The 27048-nt window shown below is 35.2% G+C and overlaps 1 protein-coding gene and 1 pseudogene across 2 annotated transcripts in view; one reads left to right on the top strand and one right to left on the bottom strand.

Moving 5' to 3' along the window:
• Positions 1-27048, top strand: part of RALGPS2 (Ral GEF with PH domain and SH3 binding motif 2) — a 155477-nt gene that overhangs the window by 52885 nt on the left and 75544 nt on the right. For both annotated transcript variants that reach the window (XM_070474019.1, XM_070474020.1), the window contains exons 5-7: positions 12210-12293; positions 20889-20978; positions 25182-25274. In XM_070474019.1, coding sequence (XP_070330120.1) covers positions 12210-12293; positions 20889-20978; positions 25182-25274 — 267 coding nt within the window. The remainder of the gene's footprint in view (positions 1-12209; positions 12294-20888; positions 20979-25181; positions 25275-27048) is intronic.
• Positions 23697-24452, bottom strand: LOC110121616 (small ribosomal subunit protein uS8-like; annotated as a pseudogene).

Below are 27048 nucleotides of genomic sequence, written 5' to 3'. Positions count from 1 at the left end.
ACACTTAGGACAGATACTTTTATTATTTTATCAGGCATGTAGTGGAAACTCAATACTTAGAATGAGAAAATGAACAGTGTTTAGTGTTTGTCCAACGAGAGAATTTTTTTTTTCTTTTCAAAATTGAAGCAGTAACTCTTGGAAGAAGCAATGTAACACCAAAATATTTTTGTCATATATCCATCTCATATAATCTTCAAGATTACATTAACTCTGGCAGCATCAACAGGACTTTTTCACCTAGCAGAAAAACATCTTTGATTTATCCTGGGATATTTAAGACATGTAATAAGATGTAAAGTGTAACAAGATGAAACTGTGTACCTACCTAGCCAAGTACTGTTGAAGCCAGTCTGCGTCCTTCTATATTCACCTGTCTTCCCTCCTCCCACCAGAGGAACCACTATCCAGTATTGATCTGTATCATTACTGTGCATTTAGTTGTTGATTTTCTATAAGTGTATGTTCTCCCTTAGCAGTATTTGCTTTTGCAGGTTTCAGATTTTTTATGTATGGTATCCTGTGATTTTCTTTTTTGTCTATTTATGTCCAACATTGTTGACTAGCATCCATGTTTATACTTTAGTGCGTTAATTACTGAGTTGTAGCACATTAACATCCTTAAGTTTATTAAATACTGCCAAATTGTTTTCCATATTGTTTGTACAGATATTATTTGTTTATTATGTAAAACTCTTGCTATTGATAACTTTAACAAAAGATTTTTGAAGTCATGATGTTGTTCAGTCTAATGTATTAGTCTCATTTATTAGCATAAAAGGAAGTCTCTCTTTGTAGTCAGAAATATCAGAATATCAACTATGACTATGTAGTCAGAATATCAACTTGACTACCAAATGAATTATTTTTGTTAAATCCAAATTTAACCTCAGATATGAAAAAACAGTGGTTATCACTGAACCAAAAAAATTTATCTTCATGTTTCTGTCCATTATACCAATGTTCAAGTCTCTATAATTTTATATAAAGCTTTAAAAACTATATAATATATAAAATGAAGCTATTTAAAAGATCATTAGTTACACTAAAACTGTTTTAGTCAAAACTCAGTATTCTGTGTATATATCCACATGTAACTTTATTTCAGGTGATGATTTATTCACATTTTCTGAAATAAAATATTCTAAATTTGAGCTTTGAAGAATGTAGATTCTGAATCCAGCTTTGTGGTTTGGTGATTGGATTTGCAAGTCGGTGATTGAACCACACAGGTCTCAGTTTTCTGCAAATGAGGCAGTTTCTGAGTTACTTGCAACTTATATATTTCCCATTAATTCCGTTCCATAAGTAGATCACTGCCATTCTTACCAGCTTGTGAAATTCTGTATTCCCAAGTCTTTCATAACATGCAGAATTTACTTAAACTTTTGCCCCTAAACTTGTTCTTGACTTGTAGAAAGAAAGTCCAGTTATTTTCTCAGAATAAAGCTGTTTATCTGCCTGTCTGTTGCACTGTCTACCTCAGAATTGTTCAGGGAAAAAAAAGAAAAACTCCAAGCCTTTTGTTTCCCTCTGAAAACTATTGGTCTTATGTTTGAGATGTCAAAAATTATTTTTTATTATATAGAGACTGTCCTTCAGTTCAGTTCAGTCACTCAGTCGTGTCTGACTCTTTGTGACCCCATGAATCACAGCACGCCAGGCCTCCGTGTCCATCACCAACTCCCGAAGTTTACTCAGACTCATATCCATCAAGTCGGTGATGCCATCCAGCCATCTCATCCTCTCTCATCCCCTTCTCCTCTTGCCCCCAATCCTCCCAGTATCAGGGTCTTTTCCAATGAATCAACTCTTCGCATGAGGTGGCCAAAGTATTGGAGTTTCAGCTTCAGCATCAGTCCTGAATGCTGAATGAATCCAATGAATACCCAGGACTGATTTCCTTTAGGATGGACTGTTTGGATCTCCTTGCAGTCCAAGGGACTCTCAAGAGTCTTCTCCAACACCACAGTTCAAAAGCATCAGTTCTTCAACGCTCAGCTTTCTTCACAGACTATCCTTAGTCATCAGTAAAACACTAGCTGAAGAAATCTGGTCTTTAAGCAGATCTGAGTCAGACTTAATGCTCAGTCTGGTTTTTCTCCAACCTTGTGTCACACTTGAAATGGCTTGAAAGTGAAGGAAGACAAAAGAACAGATTTTGCCACTTTGTTTTTTTGTTTTATAATAGAGAATAATGGGAGAAAAACATGTTTACCAATGAAAAGAATTTAATGGTAAAGGAAAGTTCCGTAATTTTACAAACTACTTAATAGTTACACAGAAAAAATGTTTGCTCTGGTTTTAAAGTTGTCTGTCTGAGTGGTTTGCACCATCTGTCTATCCATTTTTAGTACCAGTCAGAAACCTGCAAGTCATTCTTTTCTCTTCTCCCTCTGTCCTCTTTCCTCTGTTCTTTAGTATCTCCAGTTGATTTTACTTCCTAAACAACTTTTCTCCCCTTCTGCTTCCCTGTGCTTCCCTGTCAAAGCTGAAGGAAATTTATTAAAAGAGCACAGTATTTTTACAGGGCTGCAGCTCATTGGTTCAGAGAGTATGAACCTTACCTAGTTCCCGTACATGTTTGTTGGACCTAAGACAGGTTTCACCTCACTCTGTTACTTGTATTTACTGTTGGATCCTCCTTTATGTGGACACTGCCCTGATGTCCCTGTAGCTAGTGCTGCAGAAATCCCATGCCCTCATGTTCCTATAGCTAGTGCTACAGAAATCCTGAGAATCTTCATTTGCCCCCTGGCTCAAGCAGCATGGCCAAATTTGGAAACTTCTGTGAATGTTGATTCCTCTCAGACAAAACCCAGTTTTTCATTGTCCTCCTCTTCCTCCTTTTAAGTAACCATTCCTTAGTGATAGAAATGGGAGGGAGACACAGTGATATATGGTTGCTGACACTGCACTTACACTGATTACAAGGAAGGAAAAAAGCTGGTAGTTCTGTCATCTGTTCTGTTAATACATCCTCACAATTCTTAACTACCACAGTTGCTCACTGTCTTTTTGTTCTCGTTATTCTTTAAATTAGACCAGTTTGGGGGGTAAATGGGCTTCCCTGATAGCTCAGTTGGTAAAGAATCTGCCTGTAATGCAAGAGACCCCAGTTTGATCCCTTGGTTAGGAAGATCCCTTGGAAAGGCTACCCACTCCAGTATTCTGGCCTGGAGAATTCCATGGACTGTGTAGTCAAGTGGGGTTGCAAAGAGTCAGACATGACTGAGTGACTTTCACTTTGGGAAGTGAATTGCCATATATTTTGCTTTCTCTTTTTTTAATCGGTCCAACATTCACAGCTCTTTCTGTGGGTGCTCAGAAAATTCTCAACTATTCTCAATTTCACTTATTTTAACATTTATTTTAAAGCCCTTTGTATTCCAAAAAATAATTTAGTAGCAAAACATAAAAGACATGAGCCAGAAGACTTGCAATTTTGTTTCAGTTTTGCCATTTATAGAGTGTGCCACTAATATAATCTATTTCCTGTCATTAGGCTTCATTAAAAAAAAATTTAGATGAGTGAAACAAGGGATTAGGGACTACTTAACCTTTAAAATACTCTTTAGGTCTTTGAGGATTCCTGAAAGTAGAATAAGTTTGGGTGGTGACTTCAGAGTAAGAGCTTCAGTTAAGTGTAGCTTCCATCAGTAATAAATAGGATTTTGACCAAAACGACAGAAGTCTTGAGATGGTAAGTGTTGGGGGTGGTCAGAAGTCAAGTTTTTAGAGATTGGGGGCGTTGGTAGTCTCACTGGAACATGAATTCCACCAAGGCAGAAACTTGTCTGCTGGTGTGTCTGTAGTGATTGAATAATACTTATTCGATATTTGAATTTGAGTTACCATTCCAAGGCTTTACACTGTATAGCCTGCAAGCGTATCATCTCCCATTGTTTACCATGTTTAGTTATTTTTGCAAAAGTCTGTTACCCAGTCCAAGAATGTAACTTTTATCAAGTACACTTGTTCTATGGAAGCAGAACTTTTTTTTTCCCTCTCTGCCCATAATCCACATTTTCTTCCTTAGTATGAATTCTTCAGTGTTCAGTAAGGGCAAAAGTTCACCATAAGGTAAACATTCATTAACTTCTAGAATGAATTTTCTGGTATTTAGTTGAGGCTCCACTCTTGTTAAAGTTTTCACACTTTTCTTATATACAAAGGTTGCCACAGTATGGTTTCTCTTCTGATCATGAAGGTTTTTTTTTTTCCCTTTAGAAGGCTCTTACACATTTACAGGGCTTCTCTCCAATGTGAGTTCTCTCATGTTGAGGAAGCAATGACTGTATTCTAAGGAATTTTCCATGTTTATTAGTAGGATTTTTGTGTTTTTTTCCTATTATGAATTCTCGGATGCTCTATAAAACTTGTATTTCTTTTGAAGGCATTGCCACATTCACTACACTGATGGGATTTCTCCTCAAAATGAGTATACGTTATTCAGCACAGGGCGAGTTATGACAGAAAGCTCTCTTGCAATCAGATTTTCTCTCCATTAGCAGCTGTGCTTGAAATCTATACTGTAGTCATTACGTTGGATAACATTTACTTCTCTTAGAGGTTCCCAAATGTTTATGAAATGACAGGATCTGACTGAAAGTCCTCTGACATGTATTATGTTCAAAGAAGAAAGTTCTGTGCTTTATTGTTTATTCTGTTCAGTTCAGTTCAGTCACTCAGTCGTGTCCGACTCTTTGCGACCCTGTGAACTGCAGCACACCAGGCCTCCGTGTCCCTCACCAACTCCCGGAGTCGACCCAAACCCATGTCCATTGAGTCGGTGATGCCATCCAGCCATCTCATCCTCTGTTGTCCCCTTCTCCTCCTGCCCCCAATCCCTCCCAGCATCAGGGTCTTTTCCAATGACCACTCTTGCCACTCTTCACATCAGGTGGCAAAAGTATTGGAGTTTCAGCTTCAGCATCAGTCCTTCCAATGAACACCCAGGATTGATCTCCTTTAGGATGGACTGGGTGGATCTCCTTGCAGTCCAAGAGACTCTCAAGAGTCTTCTCCAGCACCACAGTTCAAAAGCATCAATTCTTCGGCGCTCAGCTTTCTTTATAGTCCAACTCTCACATCCATACATGACTACTGGAAAAGCCATAGCCTTGACTAGATGGACCTTTGTTGACAAAGTAATGTCTCTGCTTTTTAATATGTAGTCTAGGTTGGTCATAACTTTCTTCCAAGGAGTAAACGTCTTTTAATTTCATGGCTGCAGTCACCATCTGCAGTGATTTTGGAGCTCAAAAACGTAAAGTCAGCCACTGTTTCCACTGTTTCCCCATCTATTTGCCCATGAAGTGATGGGACATAGGTCAATATAATAAGTCATTTAGATTATATCAATAAACACAATATAATATACACAAACAGTGTAATAAGTCATTTAGATTATATCAGTATAATATCAGGATAGATAAAAACCTTCCTGTGTAACTGGAATATGCTAGAGATTGAGGAAGAATTCTGGTTAAATGAGGAAAAGTACATATAGGTCATTCTGAATCTTACTAAAACATTTCTGAAGAACTTGCAATTGTGATCTTTCTGGTGATACATGTAAAGAGTTTTCTCTATGCAAAATTTCTTTTATATGCAAAGAGGCTATCATCTTGGCAACATCCAAAATTCCAACTTCAGGAATATCATAATTCTGTCCTTGTTTTAATGAAAAGTATCATTTTCATTAGGCTTAAAATATAAAAATCCATAAATACAGTGGGAGGTTTGAAGAAAGCAAAGAAGATATGGCTTTTCTTCTCATATTTCGTTGGAAGTAAGGTTAGCTGCTTTGTCAGTTCTTATTGCTGTTTCTCACTGAAAATTTTCTTAATATATGGTAAGGTCAGACTTAGGGAACTAGGGAACGTGAAGAAGAAGCTGTTGACTAGGAGGATAGGTATATCACACCCTCAGTGGTAGCAGAAGATAGCTCCTGCCTTAATCTCTGACCTCACTGTAAAGGGCAACATTAAGGTATTGGAAGGAGGGAGGTTGGGGAAGTAGAAAATGGGAGTACATTAGAAAAGTGAAGTGATATTTTTGATTTAACATATTACATTAGAATTATGTAGTTTCAGAGCTTATTCTGTGGATTAGAAGCATAGGAGTCGCAGTGAGTGCTTCATTTGAGGCTGCGACTTCTTTCTAAGCAGCCATGTAGGCTGAATGGATATACTGGATATATCAGATCCCTCCAGATCTTCCAGGTTTTGAGCCTAGGAATACCTACCTCAGCAGTAGTGATTTTCTCATTGTGAGGACCCCCACCCTTGCAGTCTTTTACAAATTCCATCGCTTTTTCTTTCTTTCCCTCAGTCTCTGTCTACAGCTGGTCTATATTGGCCTTTTCTCTTCTTCTATCTATAGGTATCCCTACATCACCACCCTTAGAGCAGTCCTTTTAAGAGTGTTGGAACCTACAAGATGAAATTTAGACCAAGAATTTGACTTTACAGAACAAACCTACAAGACATAAGAGAAGCTGTGGCTCCTGTGAAATTCAGTAATTCTTTCATAGGGTAGGTGGTCATCAGTTGTGGTATTTGCCTTCCCACATGCTTTCAAAATAATCTGTTTAATGGCTAAAAATGAACCCACAAATATTCTCTCTGATACACTTTTAGTGACCATTAAGAAATTGCCTTTGTATATGTGAATTACTGTTAGAAGCTTTCTCTTCACTGCCTGTTTTAAAAATTGCAAGTTGAACCCATTTGAGCAGATTTTAAGCATTGAGGCTACTCTGTTTCCTTTAGCCTTTGCTGAAATGGAGGCTTATTTACATAGTGTACTCAACTTGAATCAGTCCTATTCATGAGGCAAACCCTAAAAAAACATCTTTTGAGTCACTAAGTTTACTTTAACTTTTTGGTGTTCATGGGAAGTGGTTTAGTATAGAGTAGCTTGAGACCTGGCAGATAACCTGTCAATACAGGATGGTGCTGGTAGGAGAAATTATTTTTCACATGGTATAGTCTCACTTGGAGAAAGATTAGACAGAAAGAGACAGAGACAAAGGGAAAAGCAGTTTTGTTTTGTTTTTTTTCCCCCACAGAGATATTTAGTGGCTGTTGAGGTAGAGATGGGGCAAGACAGATTCCTTTAAGGTCAGCTAACCATAAATGCATGTCAGGGTTTAAGAGGGAAGTACTGAATGAGTCCCAGTGCAGTGTCTCCTTCATAATCCATTATATGGGTTTTTCTTGTTGTTTTATAAACTTTTTATTTTGAGGTAATTAGAGATTCACAGGAAGTTACAGAAAAATTCTACAAGGATAATTTTATTTTAAGATGGGGAACAGTTTTTCTTTTCCTTTTTTAAAAAATTTATTTAGCTGTGCCGTGTGTTAGTTGAAGCATGCGGGATCTAGTTCGCATCCCCTAGCTGGGGATGGAATCTGGGGCCCCCTGCACTGGGAACAGAGTCTTAACCGCTGGACCACCAGGAAGTCCCCAAAGATAGCTTTAGAGTCACAGTTTTGAAGCCAGGAAATAGATGTTTATATAGTACAAGTCTGTATAGTCCTGTGGCATTTTATCATCTGTGTAGATTTGCCTAACTGCTACCTCCATCAAGATACACAAATATTCCATCACCACGAAGCTCTGTCACCTATACTTCCCCTTTGTAGTCACACCCATCCTATTCTCACCCCCACTCCCCTCCGTCCATAATTCCTGGCAGCCACTATGTTGTTCTCTATCCTTGTCTGTTTGATGTTGTATTAGATGAGCTAGTAATGTAACATTATTTACAAGGGGAAATGTTTTCTGAAGCAGAAAGTACTATCTTAAAATTTAAAGAACCTCCTTATTTCTACATGTTTTTTATGTATAAGATGGAGAACGCCCATGGGATTTTAACCCATTTGCTCCCAAGTAATTTGACTGGAGTCTCATTCAACCCTTGCCTTCTTTCAGGTCTGCTTCGAACAGAGTTTTCTTAAAGAGGAAAAGCATTTTTTCATTAAGTTAGTGATGTTGCAATTCACCAAAAATGGATTTTTCAAAACCTCTTAGCATCTCTTATTTTGAGGAGTCAGAAAAGAATTTAAAAATTTTTAATGTAAAAAATAAGGCTATAATCCACTGCTACCTTTGTGTTCCTTGTCATAATAAATTGTAATGATAAAGATAGGATCAAATGAGTTGATATGTATAAGGCACTTAGAGTAGTGCCTGGCACATAGTGATCTCTACCTTAGGGTTAGCTTTTTATTGCAACTGTTAAGACCTATGTTCTAAGGAAGAAAGAACTTTTTAAGCCCAGAGTCAGAAGATTAGATCACACAGAAAAGGACAGATGTATTGGCTACTGTCAGTAGTTCTATATGCACATAAAGGAGATAGGGAAGATGTTTACATAGGTTTATTCAGGTGGTGGGTTTCTGGGTGGTTTATGGTCCCTCCCTGCTGCCCCTCTCCACCCTCCGATTTTCTGTTTCACAAACTTATTTAACAACTGTAATTACTCTTATAGATGGGGAAATTAAGTACACCTAGTTTTGATAAGATGCTTGTGAAACTGACAGTAGTGCTAGTATAAATGATCCAGTATTTCAGAAGTGTGGTTTGACAAGTATCAAGACCTTGAAAGAAAGGGTTCCTACTCTTTGACCTAGTGATTTTGCTTCTAGGACTGTATATTTAGGAAATGATCAGAAATGTCAGAATAGGTGCAAGGATATTCTTTATTTATAATATAGCCTTACTTATTGCAGAAAATTATAATATAGCCTTACTTATGACAGGAAAATGACTTGTCAAATAGCTAGATAAGTTGAATAGCAATTTCATAGAGACACTTTGATTATAGCATTAATAAAAATTTGGAAATTTTGTTAATTGGTTAAAAACAAATTCAGAGTTGATGGATTTAATCCTAGAAATTTTGTCCTAAACCTTGACATCTTTATATAGTTGTATAAATATACTGTGATATTTAGGAAGACCAAACATGTTTTCTAGCAGTTTGATGTTTTCAATATAGTTATCATGTGTCATGTTTATGTTAATGTAATATCTACCACTAAATATTTTGTTTCTATACTAGAAGATAATGTGACATGAGCATATATCTAGGCTGAGTACAAAGTACTCAAATTCCTTTTAACTGTAGAGTTGCTTCTGTCATTTTCTTTTCCTGCAGTAATTTCAAATTTGAAATTTGCAAAATCTAGGTTTAAAAAAAGTACTTTATATCTTTAGAACATTTACTGTTGACCTGCTGTGTTAAAGTGATAATTGTTGTCTCTTTTTTCAGTAGTCCCCATCTCAATTGCTCAAGCCAGAAACTTAGGAGTTTTAGTACTTCTGGATACGTCATTCTTAACTTACACTATGTGGATCCAGTTTTTGACCAAGTGATATTTTCAGTATCCATTAATACTACCCTATTCCAGGGAACACTGCCTTTTTCTTAAAGTGTCATAATAACATCATAACTTCCTCAGTCTTTCCTAATTCAGTTCATTCTTTTTTGTTTTTATTTAATTTTAAAATTATATTGAAGATATGCATATATCATGCTTAACAAGCTAAATATTTCCACAAGAGAGCAAAATATAGCAATATCCTGTTGTTCCCACCTTTCCAACCTCCACCTTTGAGCCCAACACCCATCCACATCTCTTAACTTTTCTTATTTGGAAGACTTTATATATGTTTTAAAGATAACATATCTAAATGCCTATTGCTTATGAGTTTTCAATTTTGGATATGATTTATTGACTCTCTACTATGGAAGATGACTTCACTCTTATTTTCTCTTCCTCTCATATTTGCACAATTTATTTCCTCCTCTTTTCTTTATAGTTATGTCACAATTTTGACATGAATAAGTAATCGTGGCCCAACTGTTCTTTATAGGTGTAGAGAAAGCTGATCCATGATTACTTACTTAAATTTTTTCTTTCAGCTAAATAACTTACTTTAACTTTCTCTGTTTTGATCCATGATTACTTACTTAAATTTTTTTTCTTTCAGCTAAATAACTTACTTTAACTTTCTCTGTTTTGGGGTGCATGCTCAGTAGTATCCAGCTCTTTGCGATCCCATGATTGTAGCCTGCCAGGCTCCTCTGTCCTTGGGATTTTCCTGGCAAGAATACTGGAGTGGGTTGCCATTTCCTCCAAGGGATCTTCCCAACCCAGGGTTCAAACCCACGTCTCCTGCATCTCCTGCATTGGCAGGAGCGTTCTTTGCCACTGAGCTACCTGGAATCCCTTTAGCTCTCTCTATGACTTATCACTCATTTTTCTGCCAGTAATGAATGTAGTGAGTGTGTTTTCTCTGTGTTCAAACACTCCACATAGTGTTTCATCTTTCAGAGATGTCTCTCTTGGAATTTCCATCCTTGCTATTTACCATCTGGACTATCATTCTTATGGTCTGCTCTTAGCTTTGTCTCAGAATCTCCCTTTACTCTTAATCTGGGAATTTCCAGTATTTTCTTTCGGTCTTGGTTCCTTGGTTTCCTGGCTCTTCTCTCCCCTTTTCTGACTTTGCTAGTTTGTTTTGATGGAAGACATATTCTACACGCTCTGTGAGAATAGGTGCCTAAAAGGAAGATTGTCCGAGACTTTCTGAAAATGTCTGTGATGTACTTTCATACTTAATTGATACTTCTGTTGAATATAGAATTCTAGGATTTTGAAGGCTTTGTTTCAGTTGTCTTCTGTCTTCTAGAGTTGCTGTTGAAATACATGATACCTTCTGATCCCTTTTTTCTGTATGTTATCTGTTTTTGTTTTTTGTTTTTGAATTGACAGATTTTATGATTTCTTTGTCTCCAGTGTGCTACAGGTTTTGATGCTAGACCTTGGTTTGAGTCTTTTTTTTTTTTTAATCTTTTGTAATGGACATTAGACAGGTCTTTTCTCATCCTTTAGATTCAGGAGACATTATCTTGAATTAGCATTTTTTTCAATAAGTTACTTCCTCTATTCTCTCTGTATTCTCTTAAAATTATTTTTATTATTCAGAAGTTGACTCTAGTGGACTCTTCTAATTAACATAATATTTTTGCCCCCATATTTAGCTTATTGTTTAAAAGGTATTGTCACCTTTATCTTTCTTGATTTATAAAAATTATTTTATTATATTTTTCATGTCCAAAAGTTTTATTTAGTTCTCTGAATCTTTGTTTGTACCCTTCTATTTTTTCTATTTAAAGGGAGCAATATCTATCCGGAAGTAATAATTACATGATATTGTCCTTTTCTCAGTTTTCTTTTTTTTCCACCCTAACTCAGTGTCCTTGAAATTCTTCTTTCCTATGGATTATGTCTCTTTCTGACCATGGTGGTTGTATTATAGCAGCGTCCCTAACCTGTTTTGACCCTTGAACCCCTTTGGAAAACTGAAGCTTCTGGAGTTGAACCCTTATTTAAAATCCAAGAAAATCAGTTCTAATAACGTACCTATCAAAATATTTTTTTAAAACTGTCCTATGGCTATATATGTGCCTCTTTGTTAATATATTAAGTATCTAGAGGTGCTGAGATTAGAACTTCAAAGCAGTGATGAGTGTAAATGATGTTTTTGAGATATCTGTACCAACTGTAATGTGATATGAAAATACCTGTGTTTTATTAGTGATAAGTCACATATATTGCCAATTCTTCTACAGTCGGTAGCCTACATGTATAATTAAAAGCAATGTCATTTCAGTTGGAGGTTAGTGTAAAACAAAATAATTTTTTTTTTACATCTAAGTTCTTGAGCTCTTTGAATTCTATTGATAGATCTGTGGGGAATCAAACATCCCCTTTTAGGGGTTTCTTCAAATGCTTGGGGTCGTTGGCTTTCAGCTCAAAAGTTTGAGGTTACTAAAAAGTTGATTGGAAGCTCTGAATGATTGACTGGGACTTGGCAACAAGTAGGCTTCACTTTATGTTCTGGGATGCTCATCTTTCATTATTTGTAGATTTTCCTTTTGGGATTCAGATCTATTCAAAGAAGAACCTATAATTTTGCATATGGAATATGGATCTAATTATCTGTGTTCATATGGATAAGTAATTGTGCCCACTTGTATTCTTATAAAATTTGTTTTTTGTGATTTAACTGAGTGGTTATACTATTAAATAAACCAGTCTGGGAAAGTACACAACTGTCTTTAATGCTTTTAAACCATTAATGTAACAATAAAACTGGGCTTTTTCATGAATTTATATTTAATTTTTCAGGAGCTTTCAAGTTGTGGATGGAATAAAAAAGAAAAATACAGTTCTGCACCAAATGCAGTTGCCTTCACAAGAAGATTTAATCATGTGAGTTGCTTATAAAATTTTGATGTTTAATTTCCGAAATTCAATTCCTCAGTGTGTAATTTTTCATTAAGAAGTAATTTAAGTTTTTACATCAGTTTCAACCAATATCTCATCAGTGTCTTTCCATATAATCTTTTTCTTTTTTTTTTCCTTCTGTAATTCCTACTGGAAATTTACTGGAACTTTATGTTCTTTCCTACTTGTGTCTTAACCTGTCATATTTTACATCTGTCCCTTTGTGCTCCATTCTGTGTTATTTACTCAGATCTATATTTCAGTTCACTAAAATAATTCTCTTCCAATGTGTCAAATCTGCTTCAAATCTATGCACTTTTTTTTATACTAGTGTCATTTCCTCCCCCCACTTTTTTTTTCCAATTTCTTAAGTCATCTTCAACTTTTTATTTTGTAATTTCTCTGTTATTATCCAAAGTCCTTGAAGTACTAATGCTCTGTATATGCTGATTCATACTCACAATAGCTTCTTATGCATTTTGTAGTTTTGAATTGAGAGCTTATGTTCATTTAAGCTTTAGCTGTGGGAATTTTGCTGCTGCCTAGATTGAGGGTATATACATTCTTAGAGGCATTCATTTTTTTTGCTTTCACTGTTACCAAGGGCTTTTACAGAACTAGGACTATTTTTTTTTTTTTTTTTTTCTCAGAACTAGGACTATTTTTTATGTTCTGTGTTTTGGTTAGGGGACATCTGTACTACTCTGTAGTGAAAGTTTAAGCTCTAAATCCAATTAAGGGCAAGTTACAAATTCTTAAGGAAGACTTAATCCTCTCCCTCTTCTGTATTGTCTCCTTCTGTCAGTGGGTGAATTGTTTTAGTCTACATTTTCACCAAAACTGTAGCTCTTTGAAGATCTCTTAGATAGGAACTGATGGGGGAGGGCAGAGGTGTGAAGCTTTATGTTATTACTTAGAAGGTGTATTAAATCCCAGATCCCTATGCTCTTGAGAGGAAATCTGCCAATGGCAGCTGTCGTACCCTTTCCTTTTTTGCCTTTATTTCCTTTATTTTTGGCCTCAAGTGAACTCTTTTCAAGTTAGTCATGTGCAATGCTTCGTCACTCAGTTGTGTCTGACTCTTTGAAACCCCATGAACTATAGCCCACCAGGCTCCTCTGTCCATGGAGATTCTCCAGGCAGGAATACTAGAGTGGGTTCCCATGCCCTCCTCCAGGGGATCTTCCCAACCCAGGGATCGAACCTAGGTCTCCTGCATTACAGCTAGATTCTTTGCCATCTGAGCCACAGGGAAGCCCAAAAATACTGGAGTGGGTAGCCTATCCCTTCTCCAGGGGATCTTTCCAACCCAAGAATCAAATTGGGGTCTCCTGCATTGCAGGCAGATTCTTTACCAGCTGAGCTACCAGGGAAGCCTACTTTTTAAAAAATGCTTCTCTTTAACCCAGCATTTCTAGGGGTTTATAGCAAATAGTATATCTCAAGTTATTTGGGTCACTGCATTACCCAAAATGGAAGTGAGTTCGTATTTTTTTTTTTCAGTTAGATTAAACCATTAGTAAGGAACCTACAGCAAATATGTCTTATACTGAATTATTATTTAAACTATATGGCAGTTGTTTTAAATTTTTTCTGGAGTGATCAGGATTTATCATCATGGTAAACTTTTTTCTTTGCCAACAAAAACATTGTCACAATACCCACAAATTTGACTTTAGATTTTTAAGCACTAATATTATTCTTAAGTAAGTCAAAAGATTGTTCAGAGTATGTCACAGTGTACCAAAAGCTCTTACACTTAATCAAGATTACAGTTGATCTATAATAAAATTTATTACTTAGTTATTTCCATTACTCTTATTATTTTCTCTTAGCAGTGTGATGGGAAATCTGAAGTAGGAAATTACAAAAGAAGTTACAAAGAGACTTTTATTTTTAAAATGAGTTTCTTGTAGATAGCATATAGTTGAGTCCTCCTTTTTTTTGTCCCATCTGACACAATTTTAGCAGGTAGTTGCTAAAGTAAAATCGTTACTGTTTGAAAGAAGACAACAAAATCCACAATCTCTAAAACGTATTATCCATAATGATGACTATACAATTGAAAAAATTACCAGACACAGAAAGAAAAAGAAAAGGTTGACTGGGTATTAAGAGAAAAAGCATTGAAACCCCAGGAGTTGGTGATGGACCAGGAGGCCTGGCCTGCTGCAGTCCACGGGGTCGCAGAGAGCTGAACACGACTGAGCGACCGACTGAGTTAACTTGGCTGGGCTCAGACTCTCAATTCTCTTTCTTGTTGGAGAAGAGCTTGGTTCTTTCCAGATTTTGTCTTTATCTGGACTTCTTAAAGTTTCCCCTGCACATGCACAGTTCCAAGGTCACCTGGAGATTTGGATGGAGTTTTTATATAGATTTAGGGGACTTTTCTTACCTTTCCAGAATATCCCCCCTTATTGTCTAGCCGATTTATCTGACAATTAGGCCATCAATACTGTGGCCTTCTGCTAAAATTCTTGGTGCACCACATTGTAACTTTGAACATCCTCAGACACTTAATTTTATGAGTGCAAATCTCATCCACTGCATCTTACTTCTTTCAAAGATCTGTTCTCCAGTTTATGCCTGCTTTTGGTTCCTCTCTTGTGCTTTTAAATATTGTTTTTATAATTTGTAATTATAATCAGAGGAGCATTTCCAGAGATACCTGCTTCTCAACATTACCAGAAATAGAACTCTCCCACATCTTCTTGAAACTATGCTTTTTTAATTGATTATCAAAACAGTAGCATACATTGCCAGAAAACTAAAAAAAATGTAGAAATGTATAAAAAGCTGGGGGGTAAGTGCAAAATCACCCAGAGATGACTATTACTAATATTTTAGTATGTATTCTTCCATTCTTAATTTTTTCTTGATCTAATAGAAGTCATGTTGTACATATAATTTACAGTCCTGTTGTCTTAACATATCATGAAATGTTACTGTATCATATTGATAAAATCACTTTGAAAACATTTAAAGTATTTGTATAGTCTCCTGTGACTTGACTCTATCACAATTTTAATATTCATTCTATTTTGGCTATTTCTTTGGTCACTTGTATTTGTGCCTTCTGGCCAGTGACTTTCTGATTTTTATTTTAATTGGGGGAAAGGTTGCCTACGTTTTTTTTAAATGTTACCTAGATGATTGGAAATTTGACTAACTAGAAAGTAATGTTTTTAGGAATGATAATCATTTTAGGTTTTGTTTGTAGAAATACTCCTTTTTGAAAGTGTTGATAGATGCTATCGTATGTTGTCTGTGATTTGCTTCACCGTATTAATGGAGCACTTAAGAGTGGGATGAGAGTACAATTGAGAAAACTTGGCCATGACTTGGTTGTTGAAGCTGGTTGATTTGTACTGGCGACTTCATTATTATCATGTTTAGTTCAGTATACGTTTGAAGATTCCATGATAAAAAGTTAGGAAATTATCTTTAAAGCTTAACATATGTTTGGCTGTAAATAAAAGATTTTCATAGCACTTTTATATGATTATAAAAGCTTGAATAAAGCAGCTACAGTTAGAAATAACCTCTGAATAAAAGTAAGATTTACTTTTTAATGAAATACTTGATTCATTCCTAAAATACATTAAATGTTTGTTTGAATCTTATGAAACTGCCATTTCTGGCCTATAGAACTGGCAGGTTCATATGGTTAATCTAATCTATATTAGAAAGTATTATAATAAAACAACTGTGAATTCACCACTTAAACTAAGAATATTACCAAAACTGTTGAAGCATTTTATATGGTCTCTGCTCTGTCCTCACTTAAAGGGTAACTATTATCTGAAAAATATTTTTTCTCTTTTGTTTTTTCTTAATTTGATTTTAAAAATTTTAGCTCTTTTTATAATTCCTATACAAGTAGATTTACCAGAAAAAGTTGTGCCCCTAAACAACATATTGTATATCTTGCTTTTCGTCTTTGTAAAACGTATCATCAGACTATATATAGACTTCTGTGGTTGGCTTTTTTCACTTGTATTTCTGTGCTGTATCCATGATAATGTATATAGTGCTTATTCATTGATTTTCAGTGCTGTCTTCTAGCACTTCATTGCATGAATGTATCAGAAAGGATTCATCATTCTTTTGAGGGTAGACTAATTTTGGGGGTGGACTAATGTGTCTCCTAATTTTTTGCTGTTGTGAAGAATGTTGCTATGAATATTCTAAGAGGTTGGGTGCCCACGTGCAGTAGTTTCTCTAGTTGGTGGCTTTCAAACATTTTTTGGTATGACCCACAATAAGTTAAAATATTTTTACATTGTAACTGAATATGCAAACTAAAGTTTTCTGAAATAATACTTACCTGTATTAGGCAATATGTACTTTGGTCTTTGCTTAAAAAAAAAAATTGCTGCTTAAACTTACTAAGTTGATTCCCATAAAATAAGGGGAAAACACTGTGATTTGTTTGAAACATGTGTTCCTAAACACAAAATTTGTATCAGAGAGAGTATATCCATGTTTAACTACATAAGACAGTGTATATTTTTTAAAATGATTGTACCAGTTTGCTTTGCACTTTCATCACTGTGTATCCTTATCAACACTTTGTGTTATTAAACTTTGAAATCTAATTGATATAAAATGACTCAACTTTTACTTTCATTCATTTAAATATTTACTAAGGTCCTACTATGTCCTGAATATTGGTCTTGATGTTGGGGATATATTAGTGAATAAGGAAAACAGAGATCATTCTCTTCATGGACTTTTTCGTTCAGTTCTTTCTAATTTTAATTTCACTTTTTTTTTTTTTCATTTTCAGATGTTCTATCATTTTCAGATTTATCTGGTCATGTGTGTTATTCTCTTATTTTTTACTTTAAACTGTTTATTGTAAAATAAAGCATGGATACAAAAAGAACCCACAAAACAAACATATGGTTTAATGAAAGTTGAGGAACTACACTAGAGACCCCTCCATGTCCCTTCATCCCAGTTCACACACTTTCTTCCTCCAACAATAAGTACTGCCCTGACTTTTATAGCACTCACTGTCATGTATTTATTTTTATAGTTTTTATCACATAAATATGGATCCCTAACTTAGCCTGACCAGTTTTTTTAATTTGTTAAATGTTTGAGACTTTTTAATTTGCAGTTTCTCCCTTTATCCTTTTCTCTTCCTTACTGTTTTGTGTGGAAGAACCTCTAGAGTCTCCCATAGTCTAGATTGCATTTTGTGTAGTTTAATATGTTCTATGTTCTCTGGAAATTAGCAGCTAATTCCAAAGGTTCAGTCGGGTTCAGTGCCTTTGGCAAGAGTCTGGGTTGTATGGGGTTTCTTCATCAGATCTTTTTTGTGATATTAATAGATACATTAGATATTAGATATACAGAAATACTTTTAGTGGGGATAATTTTATAAAGAGACGTTTTTCCCTCATCTAGTATTTGCATACCTAGAGATTCATTTCATACAGGTAAGGACGGATAAATATTTGATTTTTTTCTCATTATTTAGCAGTTTTGAAGATAATGAATTGGTGTTCTGTCATCCTTTAACTATGACAGTAGTTTTTAACTTTTTAATTTTATTTTAAACTCATAAATGTAAACATAAATGATGTGAATCAGTATTTCCATTGCCATTATTATCATTATTGAAACTCATACTATCCCGTCTTTGGCCAACAGGAGTCCAGGTTTGCTTTCATGACCTTTCTCATGACCCTTGTAATCTTGAACAGTTTCTTTGCTTTTGTTTGCAAAGACATTGCATGTTCATTTTGTCCATTACCAGCTCTCTGCCTGGAATCAGCATTTCTTTAACAAATATTGGTTTCTTATAGTAGGAAATGAACCTAGGTGCTAAAAATGCTCATTGCTAATAGAGTGACCATAATTTCTAGGCCTTTTCAGCAGATATAGCTAGGATATCTATATGTCATACACACACATATATATATGTACCACTATTTGAAGATAAAATATCTCATAAATTCATACTAATACTTCAAATTCAAGATCAGAGTTTTACTTAATGTCTTCCATATTATATCTGTATATCCTTTCTTCCACACCTGCAACCAGGTTTTCCATGAAAACAGGGCATGATACAGTATCCTACAAGTTACTCATTTGCCTTAACCTACGTCAACAAATAACAGTCTCAGAATAGCAATACTAATGCCAATAATACTCCTTTAAACAGTTAAGTACATATTTTTGCAAATGTTGTATTTCTTTTATAGTAAATAGTATATAGTGTCTGGGCATATGGGCATTATATAATGTACTCTCCTCCTTTTAACCCTTATCATTCTCATTTCTGTGAATGTGTGTATTTAATGTTCACTGTCTTTCTAATGTTGGTGTTTCTCTCTAGTCATTTGATTTTCTGAAGCCTGTTCTCCAAGCATTTACTCAGGCAGGGCTCATTGGAACAATAATTCTTGAGTTCTTACATGTTGATAAGTTTGCCTGTCTGTTGTATGAAATTTTCTTTCCTTGATAATATTTGATGTAGTATTCCATTTTTTTCTGGCAAAGTGTTGCTATTGAAAAGTCTGATGATAACTAAATTCTCTTTTCCTTAAAAGTCACTTTCTCTTTTCTTAGCCTAAAGATTTTTCTCTTTGAAGTCCAATAATTTCATTAAAGTGTATCTTGCTGTTGATCATTCTGGGGCAGTATTATCAGGTTTGATTGGCTTTAGATGGGACTGTCAGTTGGGAAGCACCGGTACTTAGCCTTTCTGTCATGGTGGCCTCAGGGTAGCTGGACTTCTTACGTGGTAGTTTAGGAATCCCATAGAGAATGTTCCAACAATCAAGGCAGGGCTGCATGTTCTTTTATGACCTTGTCATGGAAGTCAATCTCAGTTTTGTTAATTTTCTATTCCTTGAAGTAGTCATGAGCTACGTTCAGTGTGAGGAGTGACAAAGAGTTTGTGGCCATGTTTTTAAATTACCATAGTTTTTGTCTTAAAATTTGGCATTAAATCTATTAAGTCAGTGATCATGGAGTTTAGATTGAATCGTAATTAATATTTTCTAACAAGGTTGTTGTTGGACTTCCCTGGTGGCTCAGTCGGTGAAGAACCCACCTGCAGTGCCCAGGCAGCCCTGGGTTCGATCCCTAAGTTGGGAAGATCCCCTGGAGGAGGGCATGGCAACCCACTCCAGTATACTTGCCTGGAGAATCCTCATGGACAGAGGAGGCTGGCAGGCTGCAGTCCACGGGGTTGCAAAGAGTTGGAAACGACTGAGCGACTAAGCACAGGACAGCACAAGGTTGTTGTTAAAATAACCTTAACTTTAGATACATTTTAGAAGTAAAATTTATTAGAATCAGGGATAATTATTGTCATTAGTAGCTCAAATATAGTAACAAATATAAAGATGTCTTTGTAAACTATATTCAGTTTACATTTACATATACATTTTAAAATATACAAATTTTGACAGTTTGTTTATAGATGAAAGTTGCAAGTAAATTATGAAATATTTCTCAGAAGAAAAGGTGGCAGTGGCTTTATTTTTGCACTGAGATTTCTAACTGCATCCTACTTTCAGATTTGTAGAATTTTGAACGAACTGATAGTACTTTGATTTTGCTTTCATAGTGCATGAATTGAAATATGTTATATAAAAAATGTATATTACAAAAAATATATATATATTACATACATATTACTCTGTGTCATATGATAAGCATACTATTTTCACCAGAGCATTTTAGTAATGTTACAGACCCATCCTGCCTTCTGATGAATGATGTTTATTGTTTTTTAAAAGAAATCTTGAAGATGGTTTTATTGAATTAGAAAGCAAAAAAAAAAAAATACAATCTTGATTTTAGAATGACTTAGATATATTTTTCTTTAAGTAGTTTTATATTTTATCCAATTCATAACAGGAAAACCATACTTGAGATTCTTTACATTTAGGATTCTACTCCATGTAAATAAATGGCAGCATGTGATTACACAGACACAGAAAAACATACTATAAGTAGCATGTTTTACAGTGTCTGATCTTAGAGCTTATCTAATTCTGCCAGAGTGTTTTAAAATACAGCAAAAAAACACTTGTATAGTGTTCTTGTTGCATCATTCTGGTTTTATTGCTTTCTCTTTTCCTTCAAATTTTACATTCGCTTTTATAGATGAAAAATCATTATGATGTTTTTATGTGTCTGTACAAATGTATATATATGTTTCCCTGATGGCTCAGCGGTGAAGAATCTGCCTGCCAGTGCAGGAGATGTGGGTTCAATCCCTAGGTTGGCAAGATTCCCTGGAGAAGTAAGTGGCAGCCCACGCCAGTAGTCTTGACGGGGAAATCCTGTGGACAGAGGAGCCTGGTGGGCTACAGAGAGTTGGACATGACTTAGTGACAAAGACTGACACACAAACAAATACACATGTCTATTTCTGTCTGTCTATATATGTGTATGAAGTATGTGCAACATTTGAAGAGTTACGTCCTGGTGGTGAGTCAGGGGCAAGAGAAAGTATTTTTATACAACTCTCAGTAGTTCACCAAGTAGCTCTTGTCATTCTTTCATCCTGTAAGTAAAGAATCTTACCATTCACCTATTTTTCATTTGCAGGTAAGCTTTTGGGTTGTTAGAGAGATTCTTCATGCTCAAACATTAAAAATTAGAGCAGAAGTTTTGAGCCACTATATTAAGACTGCTAAGGTAAGATAAACTTGTGCTTCTGTTTTTGAATTCAGTCATTTACGAATGCTTGTGAGTAAATATTTGCCTGGGTCACTATAGTCACTATTTATTGATGCTGGAAAATAAGGCCTACTGATTAGCGTAAGTTAATTTTTTAAATTGCATGTCTGTTTCCTTTGCCTATTCTTCTGTTCCTCCTATCTTCCTCCCCTTTTCTTTTATACTTTTCCTCTCTTTCTCAGAGAAGCTGAATTGTATTTGGGCAGAGGTCAGATTATGATGAAGTTTAATATTTATAAAATAGTTTGGTATAGTCTTCAGGTGACTAAAAAAACCTTACAGGATTAAGTAGGGAAATACATATCAGTTATTTGCCTTTGAAATAGATTATTCTGCCAACCATGTGGAGAATAAGACTATTTTTAAAAGAATGGTATAAATGAGGGTGTTAACCAAATACATTGAGTAGCATAGATAATAGATGCAGTAGGAGAAATAGAACATGGATTTCAAAGACAGTTAATTTAGAGAGGAAGATGGAATAGGACATTCCACAAGAGGATACAAGATTTTACTAAAATTGTAACAACTCCAAATTTATGTCATGTTTACTTAAAATAGGTGTAATGGTAGCCACATCCTTCATTATTCTAATAATAAATACATAACTTATCTCACTTGTGAATGAAGGAAGATGGAATAAATTGAGGATACCATTTTTACAATTGTAAATTATTGTACTCATTGTAAATATTGTAAGTCATAACTCTTCCATAGTTTCCTTGAGCACCTGGAAGCAACTGTATTCTAACACTGTATGGCACTAGGTGGCAGAGTTAGCCTTCTTAAAATTTGTTATTTTTTCAGAAGTGTCATAAAATTTTTAAAAACATTCTTTGTGATATGTTAGATAAAGATTGGATTTTAGCTAGTAGAATCCATGTCTTTTCTCCATAGATCCTGAATTTTCATTATTGTTTTCTGGTGTTTTTGTTAGTTTTTTTCTTTTTTTTATGTATGTTCCACTCAAAACCACCAAATCCATTAGACCTGTCATTATTCTTATCAAATAATCATTTAATTCCAGTTCAGACTCATACTTTGAGTTATTTCTGATAATGCTTACTTTTACCCCAGGGCCTAAATTCATAATTTTTTTGTCCATGACTGTCTCTTCAATCCTCTAGGGAATCTGCCTTCTATATTGTTTCTTATAAAACAGGCAAGTCTTTATCTTCTTTTAGTAGATGTTTCAGTTAGGTTCTCAAAACACACACACACACATATATGTATATAATGTATAAAAAGATTTAAGAAATTTATCTCATGTGATTGAGTTGGGGAGAGGCTGGCAGATTTGAAGTCTGTAGGGCCAGCAGACAGCCTAGAGAGTTAGGAAGGAGTTTCTAGATTTTTGCTGTTATCAGTACCACTGCTTATACAGCATTCTTGTGTGAATCTCTTGGTGCTCAACTGCAGGTTAAAACACTGGAACTATAGAGAGAAAGGACAAATTAGCTTCAAAGAAATGACAATGAGACCAATAGCTTTCATTGAATCTGATGAGAATGAACATTGTTTGTGTTTTGGCTATTTACGTTTTTCTCTCCTGAAATGTCTACTCAAGATCTTTCTTTGAACAGTATTCTCATATAGTGTTGGTCTTCGATTTTTATAGTTTAAAAAATATAATCCCAGATGCTAAAGTTTTTTGCTATATTCTTTGCATACATCTTCCTATTTGTGACCTGTCTTACAACTCTTTTCCTATTGTCTTTTGATACAGATGCTCTTAATTTTAATAGTCAAATATATTAATTTTTAACTTTTATTGTCTTGTGCTTAAAAGAATATCTCATTTAAATCTTCTAAACTCTGAAAATGTCAAAGATTTTCTCACACATTACTCTTTAAAACTTCTATAGCTTTGATTTTGGTAGTCAATTCTTAAATTTTAGATATAATACATGCAATTATGGATTCCAGTTCATATTTTTCAATATGAATAATCATTTTGGCACCATTTTTAAATCTTTTTTAAAGCTCTCTTTATTTTGTCTGGAAGCATCTTTCTGTCACCCTTTTTCTTGAAAAATGTGATTCCAAATTCATGGTTCATTTTTTTTATTTACACTGCTTGGGATTTCTTGAGCTTCCTCACCCTGGGAATTAGTGTCTTTCAGTAATTTGGGAAAATAATCCACCATTACCTCTCGTAGTCTACCCACTCCAGCATTCTTGGGCTTCCCTTGTGGCCCTGCTGGTAAAGAATCTGCCTGCAATGTGGGGGACCTGGGTTTGAACCCTAGGTTGGGAAAATCCCATGGAGAAGGGAAAGGCTACCCACTCCAGTATTCTGGCCTGGAGAATTCCATGAACTGTATAATCCATGGAGTCGCAAAGAGTTGGACACGACTGACCAACTTCACTTTCACCTCATATTGTTTCTACCCCATTATTTTTTTATCATGTCCTTCTGTAGCTCCATTTAGATAAATATTAGCCTTTTCCCCTCTACCTTTCATGTCTTTTTAACCTTTATTTCACATTTTTGAAAAGATTCCTTAGCTTTTGTGTTGCTTTTTGGGTAACGCCTTCCTTTTCATTTCATTGGAAGCCAGTATCTGATGTTGTTCTCCATTTGTGAATTCTTGTTTCCTTTTCTTTTTCTTATTTTCCCTCTGAGGCATTTCCTTTGTATGAATTTGCATCCCTAGTTTTTATGAATCTACATCCCTAGAAAAAGAATCCAAGGATTTTCTCTCCTGTGTGTTTTTGTCTTGCTTCTTCCTACTCCATGATGACAGCTGAGGTTGTCAGTACAATAAAACCAAACTGATGGGATGGGAGCAGGTTGTTCTGCCATTTTTCTAGTAATAGATCTTGAGTCACACATCAGATCTGGGGCTGATCCCTCCACACTTACTGAGCCTGCCTGTGAGTTTCACAACAATTTTCCCAGCCCTGTGATCATCAGTGATTTCAAATGCACTAATGTAACCATGCTTCATCATCACAGTTAGAAACCTGATGATGACTTTGGAGCACTGCCTAATAAGCGCCTGGCTTTTGCCTCTCTTTTCAGCATTATTGATACTCTTGAGAGCATCAGCCAAGACATTCACACGCCCCGTTATGGTGGCATGGAAAGATGGCAGAAAGAGTCCTTGTGTTTTTCCCTTTCCCTTTTTTATTTTTTTAAACTTGAGTTCATATTTCTTGAAATATTATGGGAGTTCTTTCAGACCTGAGTTAAGGTGGTATTAGTTAGGGTTCGTCAAAGGAATAGAACCCCTTGCCTTTCCTTGGTTCTCATATTCATAACAGGCAATTTTTGTCTTGGAGTTTCTTGATGATTAAGGACAGTTTTACATGATAAGACCGTTGAGGTATAAACATCTGATAGTTTGAAGAAATCTGGGCAATTAGCAATAATTTGACAAAAGTAGATGACCTGTTGGTAAACTGACAGAATCTATCAATCATTAGCATGTACGCACAGCATCATATGGGGTTCTTCTGCTTGGAGGCTATAAAAAGCAATGTCTAGTATTGGGAAGCAGGTAGATGTTCCAGCATGAACAAGGAACAAAGGAATGTGGATTCAGGTGGGAGGAAGCCAGAAATTGAGGAGGGCTGTGAAAAGCAAGCTTGAACCTAGCCCTGGAGTGTTAGGGGTCCTGCTGCTGCTGCTAAGTCACTTCAGTCATGTCAGACTCTGTGTGACCCTGTGGACAGCAGCCCTTCAGGCTTCTCTGCCCACAGGATTCTCCAGGCAAGAATACTGGAGTGGGTTGCCATTTCCTTCTCCCATTAAGGGTCCTGAGTAGGACACAAATCAGGATCCTGGGCATGGACCTTTTCTTTGAACTTGGATTATAAGGCAGAACTAGTAAGAGTTCAATATAAGAAAGGAAATTGCCTACTAGAAACAAGGATGCATACCAGAAAGCTTTGATGCTGAGCCATAACTTTGGTTTTCTTAATGTATAAGGCAACTGGAGGTAGATGTGTTCCCAGAGCTAGGAGGGAGTTCTTTGTGGGCCAAAAATCAACTTACTGTAAACACAGTGGATACCCCCAAAACAAATCTCAACAATGAAGGTAATAAGTATGCTATAAGAACCACCAGTTGCTTAAACTGTATTTGTGTTCAAGTTGTCTTGTATTTATGCTATTTATTTTTCTTTCTCTCCTCCCCCTTTTTCTTAAATCTTCCAGAAGTTGTATGAGCTGAATAATCTTCATGCACTTATGGCAGTGGTTTCTGGCTTACAGAGTGCCCCAATTTTCAGATTGACTAAAACATGGGCGGTGAGTAATTTTCTTTAGTTAATGATAGGTTAGACTCCCTGTTGGAAGTGAAGATGTTTAGTTCCTTTTGTAGTCCTTAATAAGGTTAATATTATGATAATAGATAAGGATTTTTTAGTTACTTTGTACTCTGTTCTTTGAAACCTACATTTTTTTCTCTCCCCTTAAATAAGTATTTCATGAGGCTTGTTAGGTATTTTGAGCTAAAAACCAACTTGGTGCTTTGTTTCTGCTCTTTAGGAAATCATTTTTGTAGAACTTCTTTAAACATCTTTGACAACATAGCATTTCAAGTTTACTGATGGGAAACTGTAAATGTGAAAATAAAGTGCATTAATCATGTAAAAATTATGCTTTTGGAAAATTTGAGGAAGATATAAGTTGTAAGTTGCCCCCAAAATTTAGTAATTGAGATTTCCATTTCAATATCTTTTACTCAATAAACTCTTGGGTTTTTTCCTTAGGAATAAAGGAAAATCTGACAGCTAACATGGAAGTAGGCAATGTTTCTGTGCACGTTGTGATATTATGCTAGTCATACTTGGTTCTGTTTAACAGGGTCAGAGTGTGAGTTTTTACTTTTGCAAATTTGTGTATTTTTATAGTTGATCAATGTGATGCTGGCCTCAAGCTTGCTGGATATTTTTCATTTAGATTTTATAGAACTGAAACTTTAGATTCAGTTTAATCTGTTCATATTAATACTATTCTTTAATGTTAAAGAGGAGTGATTTTGTTTACTACATTTTGTGCAGAGGGTTAGTGTGTTCTTACTGTCCTGGAATAAAGACTTGACTAACTTTAAAACACTTTTTTACTTACTAAAATTTAACTTTGTTTTTAATTGGCCTGGTGGTCTCACTTTTCATAGTATCTGAAGAGACAGATGTTTCTCATACTAGAAAAACATTAGTATGGAAGAGCTTATGATCTTCTTTATATTTCATTTGTATTTTAGAAACACCTGAGTGAACAGTTTCCCTACTCTAAAAATTATTTTTAATAACAATGACCTAATTCTGTTTTATTAAAATTTTCATTTAATGAGGGAATGGAAGTGATTATAAATATACAATCATGAATTCCGTCTTTGAAGTTTTAAGGAAAAGAAATTGTACTCTGGTTAATATTGTGGTTTAGAAATGAGATACATTTCCCTCAAGTTCATTTTTGTTTCCTTGAAGTTAATTTTCATTGTCTCTCTCTCATGTCTTGCATCAAAAACAGTTTTGTTTAAATTTAGTAATAGCTCCATTATTAATCTGAATAAAATTTTTGGTGTTCATATTAAACTTGAAAATATTCCACACTTTTGCCAGGTACTAATTGTTTGACGTGCATGTGGATGATATAGACAAAGTCCTGTTCTTATAGAGCTAACATTCTACTGGGAAAAGATAAGCTGTAAATATATAAATGATATATCATAAATAATGATGAATGCCCTGTAGAAAAATAAAACAGAGTAAATGAGATGTAAAATACTTCCCTCATGCTTTTCTGTGATATGTGGTAAGAATTTCTGATAAGTGATTGGACCTAATTGCAGTTGGACTTGGCTATTGAAAAAGATTGATGACCTTGTCAAAGATGTTGGAATGATTGGATTTGAGAGAAGAGTGGAGGAAAAAATGGGACAATAAGAATAGAGAATGCCTTTGAGAAATTTTGTTGTGAAGTACTGTGGTGAGGGCCAGCAATAACTAGAAGAAAAATGAGATTAAAGATTTGTGGTGTTTTGCTTTGATTTTAAAGATGAGATCCATGACAGTAT

Source organism: Odocoileus virginianus, chromosome 11, assembly GCF_023699985.2.
Source record: "Odocoileus virginianus isolate 20LAN1187 ecotype Illinois chromosome 11, Ovbor_1.2, whole genome shotgun sequence".
In the NCBI taxonomy this organism is placed as follows: Eukaryota; Metazoa; Chordata; class Mammalia; order Artiodactyla; family Cervidae; genus Odocoileus; species Odocoileus virginianus.
The sequence above is the reverse complement of the archived record's forward strand: the minus strand, read 5'-3'. Positions and strand labels throughout refer to the sequence as shown.